Consider the following 18,354-nt stretch of genomic DNA (forward strand, 5'->3'; position numbering starts at 1 on the left):
CAATGGGCGTTGCATCAGACATCTGGAACCGGCTCAAGATGTCACCAACATATTTAGTCTGATGGATGAATATCCCAGACTCCGTTTGTTGCACTTGTAGGCCCAAGAAGAAAGTCATTTCCCCCATAGCACTCATCTCAAATTTATCCTGCATGATGCGCTCGAATTCCCTACACAAGACATCATTAGTAGAACCAAAAATAATGTCATCAACGTATACCTGTACCAGAAGAAGATCTCCATCTTGTTCTTTGATGAAAAGAGTACAGTCGATAAGACCTCTTCGAAAACCGTTCTCCAGCAGATAGTGAGATAAGGTTGCATACCAAGCTCGTGGTGCTTGATGAAGACCATAAAGAGCTTTGTTGAGCAACCAAACCCGATCGGGATGGATAGGATCTTCAAAACCTGGAGGCTGCTCGACGTACACCTCTTCTTCAACCACACCATGTAAAAATGCACTTTTCACGTCCATCTGATAAACCTTGAATCCTTTGAAGGACGCATAGGCTAGAAAGATTCGAATTGCTTCGAGACGTGCCACTGGTGCATACACTTCGTTGTAGTCGATCCCTTCAATCTGACGAAAACCTTGAACGACTAAACGAGCTTTGTTTCGGATAACAACTCCGCGGTCATCCTTTTTGCATTTGAAAACCCAACGAGTACCAATCTTCTTGTATCCAGCAGGTTTCTCTACTAGCTTCCAGACACCCAGCTTCTGGAATTGTTGCAGTTCTTCCTGCATTGCTTCAACCCAGGCATTATCTTTCAAGGCTTCTTTCCACGTTCTTGGTTCTTCTTGTGAGACATAACACGCGAAGGACCAGTCGTTTTGTTGCCCGGATTCTCGAATAGCTGCATACAAACCTGCATTGTTGTTGTTTCGCAACATGTTTCTTGTTTGAACGCCACTTTGCACATTTCCAATGATGTTTTGTTGAGGATGGGTATTATGAATCCTTGTTTCTGGATTATCTGGAACTGGAACATTTATACCCAGGTTGTTAAGATTAAGATCAACAACCAATTCAAGACCCGGAATTGACGAAGAGGATGATGCAGTAGTCTCAGCTGTTCTATGAGTATCCACTGGAGGAGTACCCTCTGAAGTACCATGAACTGCTGTTGTAGGAGCTTCTTGATCTGCATCTAGAAATTCATCATCCTCTGAAGATTCGTTCAATTCGTTTGCATCATGAAAATCCTCATTGTTGAGAGTATTGTTGTTCACCGAAGAAGATGGTTCTTGATTCACAAGAATTGGACGAACCACCGGTGAAACAGTTGCATTGTCACTCTCGAAAAACATCCTAGCCGCAGCATTTTCTTCAACGGCTTCAACATTGATCGAATTGAAGAAGTCATCGTACTCAAACATCCAAGGTTGACCCAGATTTTTGACTGGCAGGGTGTGCCTTTGTACTCTGACCTCAGACCATTCCTCGACCCTTTTAGTCTCCAGATTCCAGACTCGTAAGTTAGGGGTGGCATACCCAAGAAAGTATCCATCAATTGCTCTTGCCCCAAACTTTCCATTAGGATCGATGATTGTGCATGGAGCTCCAAACGGTTCTAGATAAGACAAATCTGGTTTCCGTTTTTGAAGAAGCTCAAAGCAGGTCTTGTTGTGCCTTTTGACTGTAAGGACTCGATTCAATGTGTAACATGCAGAGGCCACAGCTTCAGTCCAGAATGGAATGGGCAACTGCGACTCTACCAACATTGTCCTAGCAGTCTCGATCAATGTGCGGTTCTTACGTTCAGCGACTCCATTCTGTTGAGGAGTATAGGCTGCACTAAACTCATGAAGAATACCCTTTGAAGTGCAGAACTCCGCCATGGAATGATTCTTAAATTCAGTACCATTGTCGCTACGTATCCGCCTAACCTTCAACTTATACAAATTCTCAATCTGAATGATCAAGTTTTTGATAATGCCAAAGGTTTCACTCTTGTGTGCCATGAACGCAACCCAAGAAAATCGTGAATAATCATCAGTAACCACGAGGCAGTATTGATCACCCCGAATACTCTTGTGTTTGACAGGACCGAACAAATCCATGTGCAAACGTTCAAGAGGAACTGCCACTGTGTTGATCTTCTTTGTAGGGTGCTTCTTCTTTGTTTGCTTTCCTTTCTGGCACGAAACACAGACGTCTTGAAGATGGAAATTTTTGAGGGGAACACCATTCACCAATTCATTTGAAACCAAATGATTCATTTTTCGTAAGTGAATGTGACCCATTCGTCTGTGCCAAGAGATAGTGTCTTTTTCTGTGGCTTTAGAAACGAAACAAGTTGCTTGTGCAGACGTTGTAATAGCCTGGCTCATGTCAAGGACGTACAAATCATTTATCCTTGGAGCCGACAAGAGAATCCATTCTTTTGGAATTTTGAAGCCGGGTTTGAGCACGTAACATCCATTAGCATCAAAGTGTACTGAAAATTTCTTGTCACAAATTTGAGAAACACTAAGAAGATTGTGATCAAGTTGTTGCACAAAATTGATCCTGTCAAAGCTGACAATCCCGTTAGATATCATTCCTTCACCCGTAATGTATCCACCTTTATCTCCAGCAAAAGCAACATAACCTCCTCTAATAGATTTAACGTCGTAGAGAAGCTTCATGTCGCCTGTCATGTGCCTGGATGCCCCACTATCAACAATCCAATGACTACTGATAGTTCCTCCTGAAGCACCCTGCACATGAACTCAAATGAATTAGTTGGAGATGGGGACCCAAGCCATTGTGGTCTTGGGTCTTCCATTTTCATCAATGACAATCACTTCTTGTCTTTGATGGTTGGTGAATTGTGATGGTCCCCCTGATTCAACAACCGGTTTTGGTTTCCAAGTCTGTTTGGTTTCACCAGTGTTTTTCTTTAAAATTTTAACTTCTTGATGATTTGAAGTTTTAGAATTTTCTGGTTTTACAACAACAGATTGTTTTTGAACCACATCGGTTTTAATCGCTTTTTCCACCTTTTTGACCTGTTGCCGTTTCTGTTTCGTTTCCCTTTCTTTTACAAGGCGGGGATCTTGTTTTGTGGAAACAGTTGGCTTACGGTCAGTTTTGCCACGGGGATCATCAACCTTTCCTTTCTGCTTATGAAGATATGGGCAGTTTCTAATAATGTGCCCAATGGTTCCACACTCAAAACATGATCTTCGTTCTACAAACCCCGAAGAATCATGTGGTCGTCTAGCCGATGATGTTGAACTTTGTGAACCCGAGGTACTAGGTTTTGAACTACTTGGTTCATTTCTTTTCTCGACAATAGCTTTCTTGACAAAATCTAAGTTAGATTGATTTTCAAACTTTTCAATTTTGTCTGTTCCCGTCGATTTCACAAAGTTAACAGTTTTCTTCTTCTTTTGATTCGGCTTCTTTTGCACTGGAGCCGGTGCTTTACCTTTGGGTTTGGTGTGATTTTGCTGTGTTGGCACTGTTGGCAATTTCTTGTTGCCAAATTGCTTTCGAACTTCAGCCTTTGGGATTGGAGGACACTGTGTGACTGTAACTTTAGGTCCTGCCTTTCCCAAGAACTTACTTGTCGAATTCTCAAAGACTTTGCAGATTAAGGATTGATTAACATTCTTAATGGGAAAATCTTTGTCTGAGTAAATTTTATCATCACCAACTAGAGTGTACAGCAAATTCACACTCTCCGACTCCTTCTCAGACGAGGACTCAGTTGCAACAGTCTTAGCGGGTTTGACAGGGGGATCACATAGAATGTGATTCTCAAGAGGTATGTCCTCATTTTTGACTACCGCATCAGACTTTGCTGGAACAGTATCATCAGATTCATCATCAGACGAATCAGCATCCTCAATCACAACTGGAGGATCTTGATTCTGTTCAGCACTCACAAATGTATCTGCTGACACATCTGAATCTGAGGATACTTCCTTTTGGTATCCGAGTCCTGCAGCAAACTCCTTAACATCTAGAGGCACAGAAGGTTCAAAGAATACCCTGTCCTCTTCATCAGGCATGGCGTCATAATTATGTCTCACTGGTGGTGGACACTTCTTGTAGCCTATGCATGTGACATCTCTCTTTTCCTTCTGAACGTCAATGATGTGATCTAACACATAGCTAGAACTCAAATAACTGTCCAGCTTGAGTTGGATCGCATCACTTTCGGTTTTCACACAAGCCATCTCTTTTTGCATTGTTTCAAGACGAGAGATATACAAATTAATGTCCGTCTGTTTTCTTGAAACCATTTTTGTCAATTCAGTTTTATCTTTCTTTAATGTTTCAATTATTGACTTAAATTCTTTTTCATGGTTTTCATGAAACATGTTGGCTTCTGTGCATTTTGAGAGATCCACAGTCAATTTCTGATTGTGGAGAAAGGTCACATCATATTTTTCTTGCAAAGCGTCATGCTTACTTTGCAAGTCACTCAAATTCTCATTCACAGTAGTATGTTTGTCTTGCAAGTCAAACAAACTAGCTTGTAAAGCATCATGTTTGCCTTGCAACTCAGACATACTTTTCTCCATTTCAGCACATCTAGCATGCAACCTAGCACATTCATCACAATTAACAGCAGTGGGTTCATCGACACATACCTGACTTGATGAACCGTCGACGTTAGCCATAAAGGCTGAATGGAGAGAAGACGAAGTATAAGCAGCTTGATCCACCAGAATAGATCTTCTTTGAGTTTCTGCTGCAGCTTCCTCCAAGAGTTCATCAATATCTGCATCGATTGCTGCATTCGATGTCTCACCCACATAATCATCACCAGAATTGGATGATTCTTCATCAGCACTCCTGCTATAACCAGAAGAGTCTTCATCTTCAGACGATTCACCACCACTGGCAGAAGATTCTCTACCACTGGTGTGAGCTAGCTCCTTCACAATCTGAGCAAAACATGCTGTTTCATCAGGAGCATCACCACCCAACTGGATTGACTAGTCACAACCTTCATCCACCTGAACTGCAAGTGCTCGGTTGGTTTGGTTATTTGCTGGCACCAATGACCGCTCAGTGTTTCTGTTCTGATTCTGCTGGTTGCCTCGGTTTCTGAAGGGATTTTGATTCCCGTGCTGTGCTGGCTTTGTACATTCCCTTTTAAAGTGGCCCCGTTCACCACAGTTGAAGCACTTAACAGCCTGCTTATCGAACCCATACTTGGTGTCTCGCTTACTTTCCAAGCTGGTTCTGCCAGTACTTTCCATCCAATCCTTTGCTCTTCTCACAGCACTCGCAAAGGCCCACTTGATATCCATCAAGTCCATCTCTTCCTTATCAATCTGCCTGTAATCTTCTTGTGTCAGATTAATGTTTCCAATCTGACCCTCTATCAACCCACAGTACGCGCTCACTACAGTGTTAAGCAGCTCCATATGTTCCTTAGCTACTTCTACACTGATTTTAGAAAAACTTGAAGTGTCAAGCTGTACTGGATTTGACTTTGATTGTTGACCTGCAGCAGATGATGTTCCTCCATAACATGCATATTGTGTTTGTTGAGCAGGAGGAGGAGGAGGTGGTTGTATTGGATTTCCATACAGATCTGTGGTTGGAGGCGGCTTTACAGGAACTTGCACTGGATTGCCATACATATCCGTGCTTGTGACAAACGCCGTTTGAAGTGGAGCATGTGAACCGGCTTTTGCAGATGAAGTAGTGGAGGTGCCATAATACATCTCTGGATTCTGTGGCACTGCAACTCTCTTTGCCTTCAACGTTTCTTCCTGATCCTTGTTCTCCAGAAGCTGCACGAAATCGTTGATATTTGTAGTTTTCAACGTTCCGTTGTACTTCAAGATTTCCAGGAAGTTATTCCATTGAGGAGGCAATGCATCGGCAAACTTCTTTACCACCTCTGTTGGAGTCGTTGTGACTTCAAAATTGGTCAGCTCAGTAAGTAGGTGATAGAAACGGCTTGTCATATCTCCCAAGGACTCCTTATCCATACATGTGAAGCCATCGAATTCTTTCTTCAGTAGATCTCGTCGTAGTTGACGTGTGGCTTCATTACCTACTCCTCTTGTTTTCAATGCATCCCACAGCTTCTTCGTAGTCTTGAAACTGACGAACTGATGATAAATATCCTTGCTCAGTGCTTGAGTGAGAATAGCGTATGCTTTCTTTTCTAAGTCATACGTCTTCTTTTGATCCTCAGGAAGATCGGCAAATGTAGCTGTAGAAGAAGCAGCAACCTCGATAGTTTGATCGAATTCCGTAGTAAACCGCAACCATAACTCTGTATTTTGACCAAGAATGTATGTATGGAAACGATCAACCCATCCCGGATATTCATTAAGATGCATCAACTTTGGAGGCCTGTTCAAACTTCCGGTTTCACTTTCGCTTAATAGAAGACTTTGAATACTCGGAGTTTGATTTGAAACAAACGCCCATTGACCAGCTGGAGTGGCATTTGTTTGTGAGGATGTAGATACCGGAGATTCGGCCCATGATGGAGATTGACTGGTATTCATGTATTTTCCACTGTCTGGAGCCGGACTTCCCCACCAACTCGGATTCATGATAGATAAGCAAAATAAATGCTAAGTAAGAATGATCCGAAAGATAACACAACCGAAAGATCCTGGTCGAAAGATCTGAAATCACAGAAACTTGTTAACTATAAATAGACCACAATCGAGAGATACAACCTTGTTCGAAGGATCAACAGTACTCGAAAGATTACTGTTGACTCTCGAACAATGATCTCGAAAGACTCAAGAACACGAAAGATTCCCTTTTGAAAGATCCTTATCTTTCGTGTTAAATCCTTATCTTTCGAACAACAGATCTCGAAAGATTCACCAATACGAAGGATCCTAATCTTTCGGACACTAGTCTTTCGAAAAGATTCCTTTCTCGAAGGATATAATTCAAACTTTGAAAGATGAATCGAAGGATAGTAATCTTTCGACTCTTTCCTGATCGAAAGATGATCTTTCGATATCGAAAGATATCCTTCGAGACTTCTGACACAAACTGATCTGATGTGAAAGGTTGGTGAAAAGGTGACAGGTTGGTAGGTCAACTTTCGGCAAGATGGTATGTGCAGGCTGTCCTATCACCACCAACTTTGAAAGTTTGCCAAAAAAATTTGCCAAAAATGACAACCTTATCTTCAACACCAGTCACCGGAATTTTGAACCGGAAAATAGCCGGAAAATTCAAAATCACTTAAAACAATTTTTCAAGTTACCCAACCCCACTTTGAACACTCCCGGTTAGTTTAGACACGTTTTTACTCAAAGAAAATGCAAGAAAACAAGTAAAAACAGGTGCAAAACCAAGTGTTTCAACACACCAAAACTTGTAAAAACCCGGTTTTAAACAAGGTTAAGAGCCTTAGCTCTGATACCACTTGTAGGTCCCTGTTTCGCGGAGGATTACGAACCTAAACCTTGTTATACAAACCTACTAGCGAGTGCGGAATCCAAGCTAGCAAGCAAACCGAGTTAGTAGCAAGTAGAGAAACAAACACACAAGTTCACCGATTAACACAACTTGTATTAATGCAATGAGGGTTCGGTTACAAGCTCAATGTTTACAGAAATGTTCTATAAACTCTCTAAGTGTGTGTGTGAGTTTGGACAGAATGCTCTCAGCCTGTGTGTGTGTATTCTTTCTGTCTTGTGTCTGTCTCTCTTCCGAAACTCAACACATGCATGGGTATATATACCCAGCTCATGAAGTCTGGATCGAAGGATCTGATAGATGGTCCGAAGGATCATCTATCGATCATAGTTCACACGAAAGATCAGCATGGACCTCGAAGGATCATCCTTCGAGGTCTAATGGTCGAACCATGGTCGAACCATATCTTTCGATCACCTAGAAGGATCAGGTGTATCCTTCGAGGCTATCCTTCGATCAGAACATCTTTCAACTGTTGTCCAAGTCAAACTAGGAGGATAGTTGACTTGGTCAACTTACAGACTACCAAGGACATCGTTTACATACAGACCGAATACAGACAAAGTACAGACACAAGTGCACCAACACTTACCTCAGGCATCACGTTGGATGGACTTTCTTCAGTGGTACTGTGCTCCGTGGATTGTGTGTCTGTGTTTGAAGGACTCGCTGTACTGTGATAGTTTTCTGTTGTGACTTCTTCAGATGGGGGAATTTGGGTTAACCAGCTCAGAGTGTCTATACTGTCATTCTCCCCCTGACCACTGAGTTGGGTGTTATAAAAGTATTTTGTTTCAAGAAAATCAACATTCATTGTGGTGAACATTTGACGAGTTGTTGGATTATAACATCGGTAACCGATTTGATCGATCCCATAGCCGACAAATACACATTTCTCAGCACATGGGCCAAGTTTGTTCCGGTTGGTTTTGGGTATATGGACAAAAGCGGTACACCCAAAGATTCGAGGTTCAAGAGTAAGAGGATGGGGAATATTGGCAGATTTAGACAGACAATCTAGGGGAGTCTTGAATTTAAGAGCTTTTGTGGGAAGCCGGTTCAGCAGATATACTGAGGTTGCAACTGCCTCCGGCCAGAAAGATTTAGGGACTTGAGATTCTATCAACAGGGCTCGAGTCATTTCAAGAATAATACGGTTTTTCCGTTCGGAAACACCATTTTGTTCTGGGGTATGGGCACAAGAGGTTTGATGAATTAATCCTTTGGTTGTAAAGAATTGTTTCATAGATGTATTGACAAATTCCCCCCCATTGTCGGATCGAAGGATTTGGATTTGAGTTTGAAATTGAGTTTGGATCATAGCATAAAACATGACAAATTTTTCGTAAACTTCGGCTTTATTTTTTAAAAAATATACCCATGTCATGCGAGTGCAATCATCCACGAATAATATAAAGTACCGAAGACCCTGCCCCCCCATCACAGGAGCAGGACCCCACACATCAGAATGGATTAACGAGAAAGGTGAAGCAACTTTCGTATTGCTAGGTTTGAACGGGTGTCGATGGCTTTTGGCGCGAAAACAGGTTTCACAATCTATTTTCCCATTTGAAGGGAAGAGTTTTGGAAACAAAAGGTGCGAATAACCATGGGATGGATGTCCCAAACGTCGATGCCATAGCCAGGCTTCCCGGTTATCAGTTCCATGAGCCAACATCACAGTACCCTGGTGAGTCACTTCATCCACATAGTACAATCCTTGGCGCTCAGTACCACGTCCAATAATCGCACCCGTCCTGATATCCTGTAGGAGACAGAAAGTGGGGTGCATTAGTACCGTGCAATTTAACTCTTTGGTAATATGACTGATTGACAGTAATTTGTGTGATAGGGACGGAACATAGAGGCAATTTGACAATTTCATAGTTGGTGAAATTTCAATTACACCTCCTCCTTTCACTTGCATCGTGCCGTTGTTTGCTGTATGTATTTGAGATTTTTGAGGTTGGGTCATTGACCGTATGTCTAATGGTTCAAACGTCATGGTGTCAGTGGCACCAGAATCGAAAATCCAAGAATTGTTTTTTCCTTGATTGATTTTCATTTTTTTTTTTTGGGAAATAAGTTGTCGCTAAGGATAAGACAGTAGACCAGCGTATTTAATAAATACGCTGGACACTTGAACTCGCGTTCAAGATTTATCAATTACGCCTGGAACAAATATGCTGGACCACTTAAATCCGCCAGAATTTCGACGCCCGAAAAGACGTTATCTTACCGGCGTATTTATCAAATACGCCAAGCAACTTGAACTCGCGTTCAAGATTTAAATTCGCCCGCAACCCGCAATTCCGCTACCGACCGCGTAATTATCAAAAGGAAACTTTCAATATAAATAGAAACTTTAATATTGAAAAAAGGAAACTTCCACTATCTTGAAACAAATGGAAACTTTCAAGATATGCCAGCGAATGGTGTAGTTATCAAAAAAAGGCCAGCGAATTTATGAAGATATTTATGAAAAGGGAATCTTTGAATAAACAACAATTCTCTTGAAAAATGGAAACTTTCAAGATATGCCGAAACTGGCGACCATTAGCGGAGAAACCAACAATATTTTTTTGATTGGAAACAATATTTTTTTGATTGGAACAATGTTCGGCTGGTTGCAAATGATTGGACCAACGTTTAAAGGGAACAATTTCAATAAAGATCTAGCAATTGCTTGGAAAAAAAATATATTTTTTTTGATTGGACCAATTTTTCGCTGGTTGAAGAAATAGGATCAACTGATTGGAATTGATTTCGCTGGTTGAAGAAATAGGATCAAATGGTTGGACAACTGATTGGAATTGATTTTGTTGGTTCCGCCGGAAGTGGTGTACCACTTAAACTGATTTGCGGTTGAAGACGACAATCGAACGGAAAAGTGATTTTGGTTTGACTTTGCCGTTTTGCAATTGAACATGACAGTAGAAAATGATTTTGATTTCCAAGTGAAGATCGATAAGCGAATCGGTTTTACGAATCGAAAACCTGCTCTGATACCATGTTGTTTGGTATAGAGAATGAGCCGATTTGGGTTTGGAATTGTATTGAATTGTATTGAAGTTCATCAAAGAGTTAGGGTTACAAGAATGGGATTATATAGGACACCACTTTACATACTAGCCCCTACACTATCTATTATTCTCATTTCTGACACTTATGACCCAAGATCATGACTACAAAATTAAGGATTTGACATTGTTTCCATATACGTTGATTGCCCTTAGATAGCTTTAAAACTTATGGTGGATTTCATGCACTTACATAATGTGCTCTATTTAAATGCCAAAATTGTGTAAATTAAACATATTTTGTTTTAATATACAATGACTAATATAACAATCTAATATTTCAACAAACAGATAATACTATATTGAAAGAAGCAGTTCACTCACACATTCTTAAAAGGTGTAGTTTTAAAGGGTGGACAAAGCGCGTCGGGTCCTCTCAAGTCGCTGATTCTCCTGCATCTCTTGACTAAGTCAACACAAATACTTGATCAAAATGGCAAGCACATAATATAACAGATATGAGGAATTACTAACAAGTCTGTTAAATTTGTCAGGAGAGTAATGCTAGGAGGTATTGGCCCTTCCAATCCACTGGCCATAATTCTTCTGTTATTCAGAAACTTTATATAAGTAAAACTATTATAGCCAATAAATGGAAAAGAAAGAGTAGGAAAATATCTCACAAGCTCGTGAGATGAGTCCATTCTCCAATGAACTCCGGGATCTTCCCAGAGAAGTTGTTACCACCAATCCGACTGCGTAAGAAACAAGAATAAACATAGTCAACTGCATTTGGGCATAGAACAATCAAAGAATAATTAAATCCAACAAGATAGTAGAACTCACAAATCCTTCATATTGATCAAATTAGCAAACAATGCAGGCAATTCCCCAGTAAAGAAATTGGAGTTCAGAAATCTACAATATAAAATGAAACAATTGCATATAATTACAGATTACGGGACGCAGAAAGCATCCACAACAATATCAACAAGTTTCACTAAATCTTACAGTCTCTCAATGCTTGTAAGCTTCCCAAGTTCATCAGGAACTGTTCCAGACATCCTATTATCCTCTACAGATCTAATTAACAATATAATTGTAGTCACAAACAGCAAATAAGCAATTGCAATGACACAGCTATAGTAAACTTATAGAGATAACAGATTAATAGAAACTCACAAAGATATCAGAGTGCTGATGTTTCCTAGTTCCTTTGGGATTGGTCCGGTCAACCGGTTCGCAATTAGAGAACTGCAAATAAGTTATTTTGATGTCAAACATAACACTTTATAATATATTAAATCGATATGGTAAGTTAAAGATTACATGTTTAGAATTCGCTGCATGGAACCCCATTGTGGAGGGATGGTGCCACTGAGATAGTTGCGAGTTAAATCTCTGTAACAATGAAATACGCAATTCAACTCTCATATACAATTAAACAGACAGTGGAAGTTAAGTCAACGAAGAAATAGAGATCGTACAGATTCAGGAGGTATGGAAGATTGACGAGTTCCGGTGGGAGAGTGCCTGGTAGGCTTTGTCCTTTCAAGCTTCTGCATGATCTCGTACCAACCAAAACTCAATATCAGAAACCCTAATTTTTGTTAATTGGAGGAGCCCGTTGTGTTTAAATTGGGATTGTCACATCACCATCCAATTTATCTCACCCTACATCTAGATATGTAAAAAAAAACCCGGTTCTGGAAAAAAAAACCAAAATGGGTTTTTTTTTAAAACAATCATCTCTCAGACTATAGAGTATGGTTTTGTTAGTTTCTAAAGGAACCATCCGCCACGTAGGCGCCACCTCACCAAGGATGGAGGACCATCCCCTTGGGAACCTACCCAAGGCGGTAGAGGATAGTCATCTCCTTTTGGATTTAATTAATTAATAATTAAAACAAAGTAAATAAAAACAAAAAAACTTACATTTAAATAAAAACCTAGAGTTACATTTAAATAAAAACTAAAAAAAACAACACACTTAAAAAAAAAAACTTAAATTTACATTTAAAAAAAAAACTATACTCCCTCACTCCATTTTTTTCTATTTTTTTCCTTCACCATTTGTAAGATGTTACGGTCTTCCTCGGGATATTCGCTAAGGTCGGTGGTCATTATTTTCCATGACGGGTGTGTAGCCGGGTGACGAAAACGGGAGTGAATTTGAGTTGATATTTTTGGGTTGTAGGGATCCATATTTTTTTTAAGGTTGGGAGAGATTTTTTTTATAAAAGTGGAAAGAAAGTAGAGGTTTTGTGTAAAAAATTGAGGTGAAAAGGTTAATTATATAGTGGGTGGAAGGTGAACTTTTTTTTAAATGGCATGTTACCGTTTGAGGGTGGCCCACTTTTACCAATTCCATGTTCGTTGCCAATGTCTCTTGGGCGACGCTGGGGACGCAACGAAGCATGGGGGGCGGTGTGCGGCGCCAGGGACGAGCCAAGACGGCGGCGGGGGGGGGGGGGGGAGCCGATCCCCACACCGCTTGGTCTCACCCTATATCTTATACCCATTCTCTCATCGGTCTCTCGCTTTTTTATATTTTTTTAATGCAATAAAATTCTTCTAAACTTAAAATGTTTAATAACTAAAATAACTCACTACAAGAAGTATATATCATTAGCGGCGACACGTCAAATGTCGCCGCTATTGGTCGATCTGTGTCCCGGAGTCTGAAACCAAACCCAAGTCGTTGATTAAAATCCTAATCTAACGGTTGGGGATTTAAAAGGTATTAGCGGCGACAAGATCATGGTCATTAACGGCGACATTTGTCTCCGCTAAAAGTAGGTGTCAGAACTTTAATCTCTAGCCACACAAACCTTATCTCTGGTCAACCCTCATTAAACCCTTTAGCGGCAACGTAGAGCAATACCGGCGACACGACGTCGCCCCTAATGGTTAAAACGTATCAGTCCCCTATACAGCGCCATTTTCTCCCTCTTTCACTTTTCCCCCAAAAAAAACTTCCCTCTACCCGCGAATTTTGCCCAAATATGTTAGTTAAACTTTGTTTTTGCTAAATTTCTTCTTTATTTTGTTATATACATCTTATAGGCTTTAATTTTTGTGTATTTTTATGTTTATGGTAGAGAAATCGGATCATCACCATCACTTCTCCGATCACCACCATCACTTCTCCGGTCACCACCTCGTCTCCGCGGTCTACATCTCTTTGAAACTTGAAAATACGGTTAGTTTTATATGTATTTTTTTTCAAAGTTTAGAAACTGTATAATTTTTGGTTTAGGTATGTAAATGTGTATGTAAGAATGTATGTTTGTATGTCAAATGTATAATGTAGGTGTATTTGGTGAAAACGTGTATATGGAAATCTATGTATTTGTGTATGTAGGTGTATGTAAGCATGTATATGTGTATGTAAGTATATGAATGTATGTATATATCTATGTAGGTGTATGTTAGTATGTCAAATGTCAAATGTATAATGTAGGTGTATTTGGTGAAAATGTGTATATGAAAATCTATGTATTTGTGTATGTAGGTGTATGTAAGCATGTATGTGTGTATGTAAGTCTGTGAATGTATGTATGTAGGTGTATGTAAATGATGAACAATTGTGCATGTAAATGTTTGTAATTGGTGAAAAGTGTGTATGTTAGTATACATGTTTATAAATGTTTAGATACACATGTTGTAACATTTGTAACTTTTTAGGGATAATGTTTTCAATATTGCTTATATTTGCGTATCTGATGGCGGATGTGGCCCTATGGGGACATGGGGGTGAAGGCGCTGGTGATCCATCGCCTCCTGGTGGTTTTTTAGAGGCACGCATGAGACGGATGGTAAGTCTTTTACTAAATTATTTTTTAGTCCTTATATTTGATATACTATAAATGTTGTTACTAATTATTTTTGTTTTAACTGCAGCAGTTCCCCCGAAGAAGGTTAGGGGGAAAGCCAAAAATGAAAAACTACGGCGTATGGTAAAAACGGGGGGGGGGGGGGGGGTATCCCTTACATTTGACAGACAGGTCACGTATACCCCCTTGGTACAACAAGAGATATGTTTTCAAGCGAGGTCGGCTTATATATGTGGCGGATCATCCCATTCAATAAAATGGGATGGGATAACGTTTCACCACCGCGCAGGGAAGCCATCATGAACCACTTACCGGAAAATAAGTTATATGCATAATATTTTATCAAATATTTAAGCACATGAAAATGCGGCGTTACCGTACATGTGCCTTAGTGATTTCGCAGCCATGTAACGACGCGTTTGCAGCCGTAAATGTGCCTTTAAACGGCTGTAAACGCGCCGTTAAATGGCTGCGAAATTGCTACCGTTTACTAATAACGTGTAGTTACATAAGTTTATATATCGCATTGAGAATCTTCATCTAATAGTAACCCAGTTTCTTCGGTTTTTTATTAAATTCGCTTGCATATTTTAGAATCTTCATCTATTATCGAGGAATTTGTTAACAGCTTGTTCCAAACCCTGACCTTTTTGAACCAACTTAACAACTATCTTGGTTCAAAAGGAAAAGGAAAGGCAAACGACTACGATTCTGATGACTTATTCGATAGAGAAGATGATGATGATGATTCCGATGAGTAAGTTATTATTTTTAGCGTAGGAATATAATTTAGAATTTAAACGTTGTAGGATGATAATGTAGGACTTAAAAGTTGTTTGTAATTATATTACTTTTAGTATATGTTTATGGCGTATGTTTGCGTTGTTTGAATTTGGCAGATTGTGTTTTCCGGCCGGAAACTGGCTGGGTGCAGTTGTATTCAGATGCTGTCTAAAAAAATTTAACTTTTAGCGGCTACACCTTTACCGACCATAGTTAATACCGACGACCCTTTAGTGACCACACGTCGTCTCTAAAAGTCAAAGGTCAATAGCGGCAACATGGGCCTTTACCGGCAACAACCAGGGCAATAGAGACCCATCAATACCAACGACCCTTTAGCAACGACATGTCGCCGGTAAAAGGTAATAGCGGCGACAAAACTGGGCAATAGCGGCGACAGATGTCGTCGCTAAAGGTGCTAGTTTCTTACAGTCTACATAAATCTTTCATTAAAAGAGTTTAATAACAAAATATATATAAAAGGTGGCACACCAAGTTGGCTATTTCACACCAAATCCTACCTGTACCTACGCTGTGTATAGACCTATACGCAACGTATAGGGCTACACCTATACGCAGCGTACGTACATGACCGCTCAATCAACCTTGTACACTGTCAAATGATGCATATGTACGCTGCGTATAGAGCCATCAGAACCTATACGTTGCGTATAGAACTATACGCAGCGTATGTAAAGGGTAGGTACACGAAGAGTTAGTCAACATTGTACATTTTTAAATATGTCTGACATACGCTGCGTATAAAGCTATACGAAGCCAGTATACGAGGAACCTATACGCTGCGTATAGAGCTATACGCAGATTTGACATTGATAAAATGTTGTCTACGCGCATGAATAAAGGTATACGCCGAGTATAGAGCTATACGAGGCTGATAGTTGTGATTTCAAATTAGTATTTAGACATCCATCCGCCTACGAATTCAAAAAATATGCATTCTTCATTTCATCGGTTATAATTTCTGCACGATTATGGAGCTAAAATGGCATCATTTTAGGACGACAATTATTTCTTTAAGCATTATTCTAACGACTCGTGGGGAGTGAATGATTCTAACGAGGAGGAGGTTGTGTCTGGCGTCCCTGTTGATCAATACATACAGTTGTCAGACTTGAACGAGGCTCCGACTCCACCTGTTGATGAACCATATTACCTGGCGCATCAAATGTATCCTAATTACGGATACGACTGTGAATCTTCGTACGTGCAACAACCTAATCTAGATGGATACGTAGGATATGATGTTGAGAATGCCCCTATTGATGAACCATATTACCCGACACAACAATCATATTCGAATTATGGATACGGGTGTGAAGTTTTTCTTACGTGCAACCAAATAATTCGGATAGATACGGAGGATACGGCGATGATCCTCCGAACGCACCACTGTTTGATGATTATCAACCCTCTAACCTGGGCCATCCGTTTCAAATTAATCAGGTATCGCATTAATATTTGTATTATTATTTTTGTTGTTAATATTATAATTTGTATTATTGTTAAAATATTATTAATACTTTTGTTAATACGATATTTCTATAATTGTTAAAATGTTATTATTGTTGTTAAAATTATTATTATTATTATTATTATTATTATTATTATTATTGCTTAAATTATAATTATTAATTTTTTATATTATATTTGTATAATTGTTAAAATATGTATGACTGATAAAATATTATTAATAATATTAATATTATCATTATTGTTAAAATTATAATTATTATTATTATTGTTAATATTTGTATTATTGTTAGAACTTATTATTGTTAAAATTATATTATAATTATTATTATTGTTAATATTTGTATTGTTATTAGAATTCTTTTATTATTATTGTTAAATAACATAATTGTTTTTTAGCGTTTCATGTCTCTAACTGATCTGAAGAATTAGGTACAAGCAACTGGAAAGGAGAATGGTTATGTTATTATGACTCGTCGATCGAAGAATATTTGTCGTAGTACGGGGATGGTATGGCTTGTGTGCGACCGTGGTGGTGAGCACCGTAGTAAAGCAATAGTTAGGATAAAGCAATAGTTAGGATAGCTGGTAGCAAAAAAATCGATTGGCCATTTTCATTACTTGCTGTGCGGATGAAGAATGACACGTGAGAGTTAGTAGTGGACAACTCGAAACATAACCACGAACCGGCGCAGAATCTGTTGGGCCGCACGTTTGTGCGAAGATTTACTGAAGTCGAATATAAGCTGGTGGAGAAGCTGACAGCTCAAAACATGGAGCCGCGTAACATATTTCAAACACTAAGAAAGCAGTTCCCCGACAGCCTCCATCTTTAGAAAGACGTGTAAAACGTGGTCCAGAAAATTAGAGCATCACAGATGGACAGAAAGTCTCCCATGCAGGCACTGGAAAACATGATCCATGAAAACTAATTCATTTACAACATCTGACAGGAACCCAAAATAGAAGTCGTAACAAAGATTTTCTTTGTTCATCCCCATTTGATTACTGTGTGGCTTGCATTCAAGCACGTGCTGTTGATCGACGCGACGTACAAAAAAACATCTACAACATGCTAATTGTCCAGATTGTGGGTTTGACATCAACCAACAAGTATTTCTGTATAACACATGCCGTTATTTGCAAAGAATGAAAGGATGACTTCGTGTGGGTGCTTGAAAGGATACAAAGCTTTTGTTATTCAATACGATTTTAGCAGGTTACACGCTGTATTGATTTACTGTGCAGAGCGTAAGATGTAACTCGAAGATGTAGATGTATTCTGGCATAAGCTTGACTTACTACCGTGCAAATCGATAGATGAGGAGGTCGATGTTGTAGAAGAGCTCAATATTTCTGGCAACAATTAGAGTCGCAATCCCCCGCTCAGAAAAAAAGTTTGATTTCAAAGATAAAAGCGGTCTTGACCCGAACAAAATCAACTAAGAAACCACCGATTGTCCAGCAAGATACTCGCGGTCGGCCTACATCAAAGAAAGTGCAACAAAGGTTGAAAGAAGCTGCGAGGGTAGACAAAGCTGCGAGAAACAGCTTCTATGGTGAGGCGAGCATCGTATATGCAGGTTCCCCACAACATAGGTATGATTTACCCCGACACAACTCATATGTACCGTTACATGGCTCTCGTGGAACTGGTTCGGTTGTAAAGTTTGAAAAACCAAAAATGCAACGAATGCGTCCAACGAGTTCTAAAAAGAAGGAGACGCGGGATGATCATGGGTTTTCATTAATAAAGGGAGACGCGAACTTGTTAACTATTAAGAGGTTTAAGCGATGGACTCCATTGGAGTTACA

The 18,354-nt window shown here is 39.6% G+C and overlaps 1 protein-coding gene across 1 annotated transcript in view; it reads right to left on the reverse strand.

The window, feature by feature from the left end:
* Positions 1-18,354, reverse strand: part of LOC110935882 (probable leucine-rich repeat receptor-like serine/threonine-protein kinase At3g14840) — a 55,981-nt gene that overhangs the window by 14,445 nt on the left and 23,182 nt on the right. Inside the window, exons 3-10 of the mRNA XM_022178229.2 lie at positions 11,917-11,988; positions 11,759-11,830; positions 11,612-11,683; positions 11,441-11,512; positions 11,276-11,347; positions 11,113-11,184; positions 10,964-11,035; positions 10,814-10,882 (exon numbers count right to left, since the gene is read on the reverse strand). Coding sequence (XP_022033921.1) covers positions 10,814-10,882; positions 10,964-11,035; positions 11,113-11,184; positions 11,276-11,347; positions 11,441-11,512; positions 11,612-11,683; positions 11,759-11,830; positions 11,917-11,988 — 573 coding nt within the window. The remainder of the gene's footprint in view (positions 1-10,813; positions 10,883-10,963; positions 11,036-11,112; positions 11,185-11,275; positions 11,348-11,440; positions 11,513-11,611; positions 11,684-11,758; positions 11,831-11,916; positions 11,989-18,354) is intronic.

The sequence above is a fragment of the Helianthus annuus genome, chromosome 11, assembly GCF_002127325.2.
Source record: "Helianthus annuus cultivar XRQ/B chromosome 11, HanXRQr2.0-SUNRISE, whole genome shotgun sequence".
Classification (NCBI taxonomy): Eukaryota; Viridiplantae; Streptophyta; class Magnoliopsida; order Asterales; family Asteraceae; genus Helianthus; species Helianthus annuus.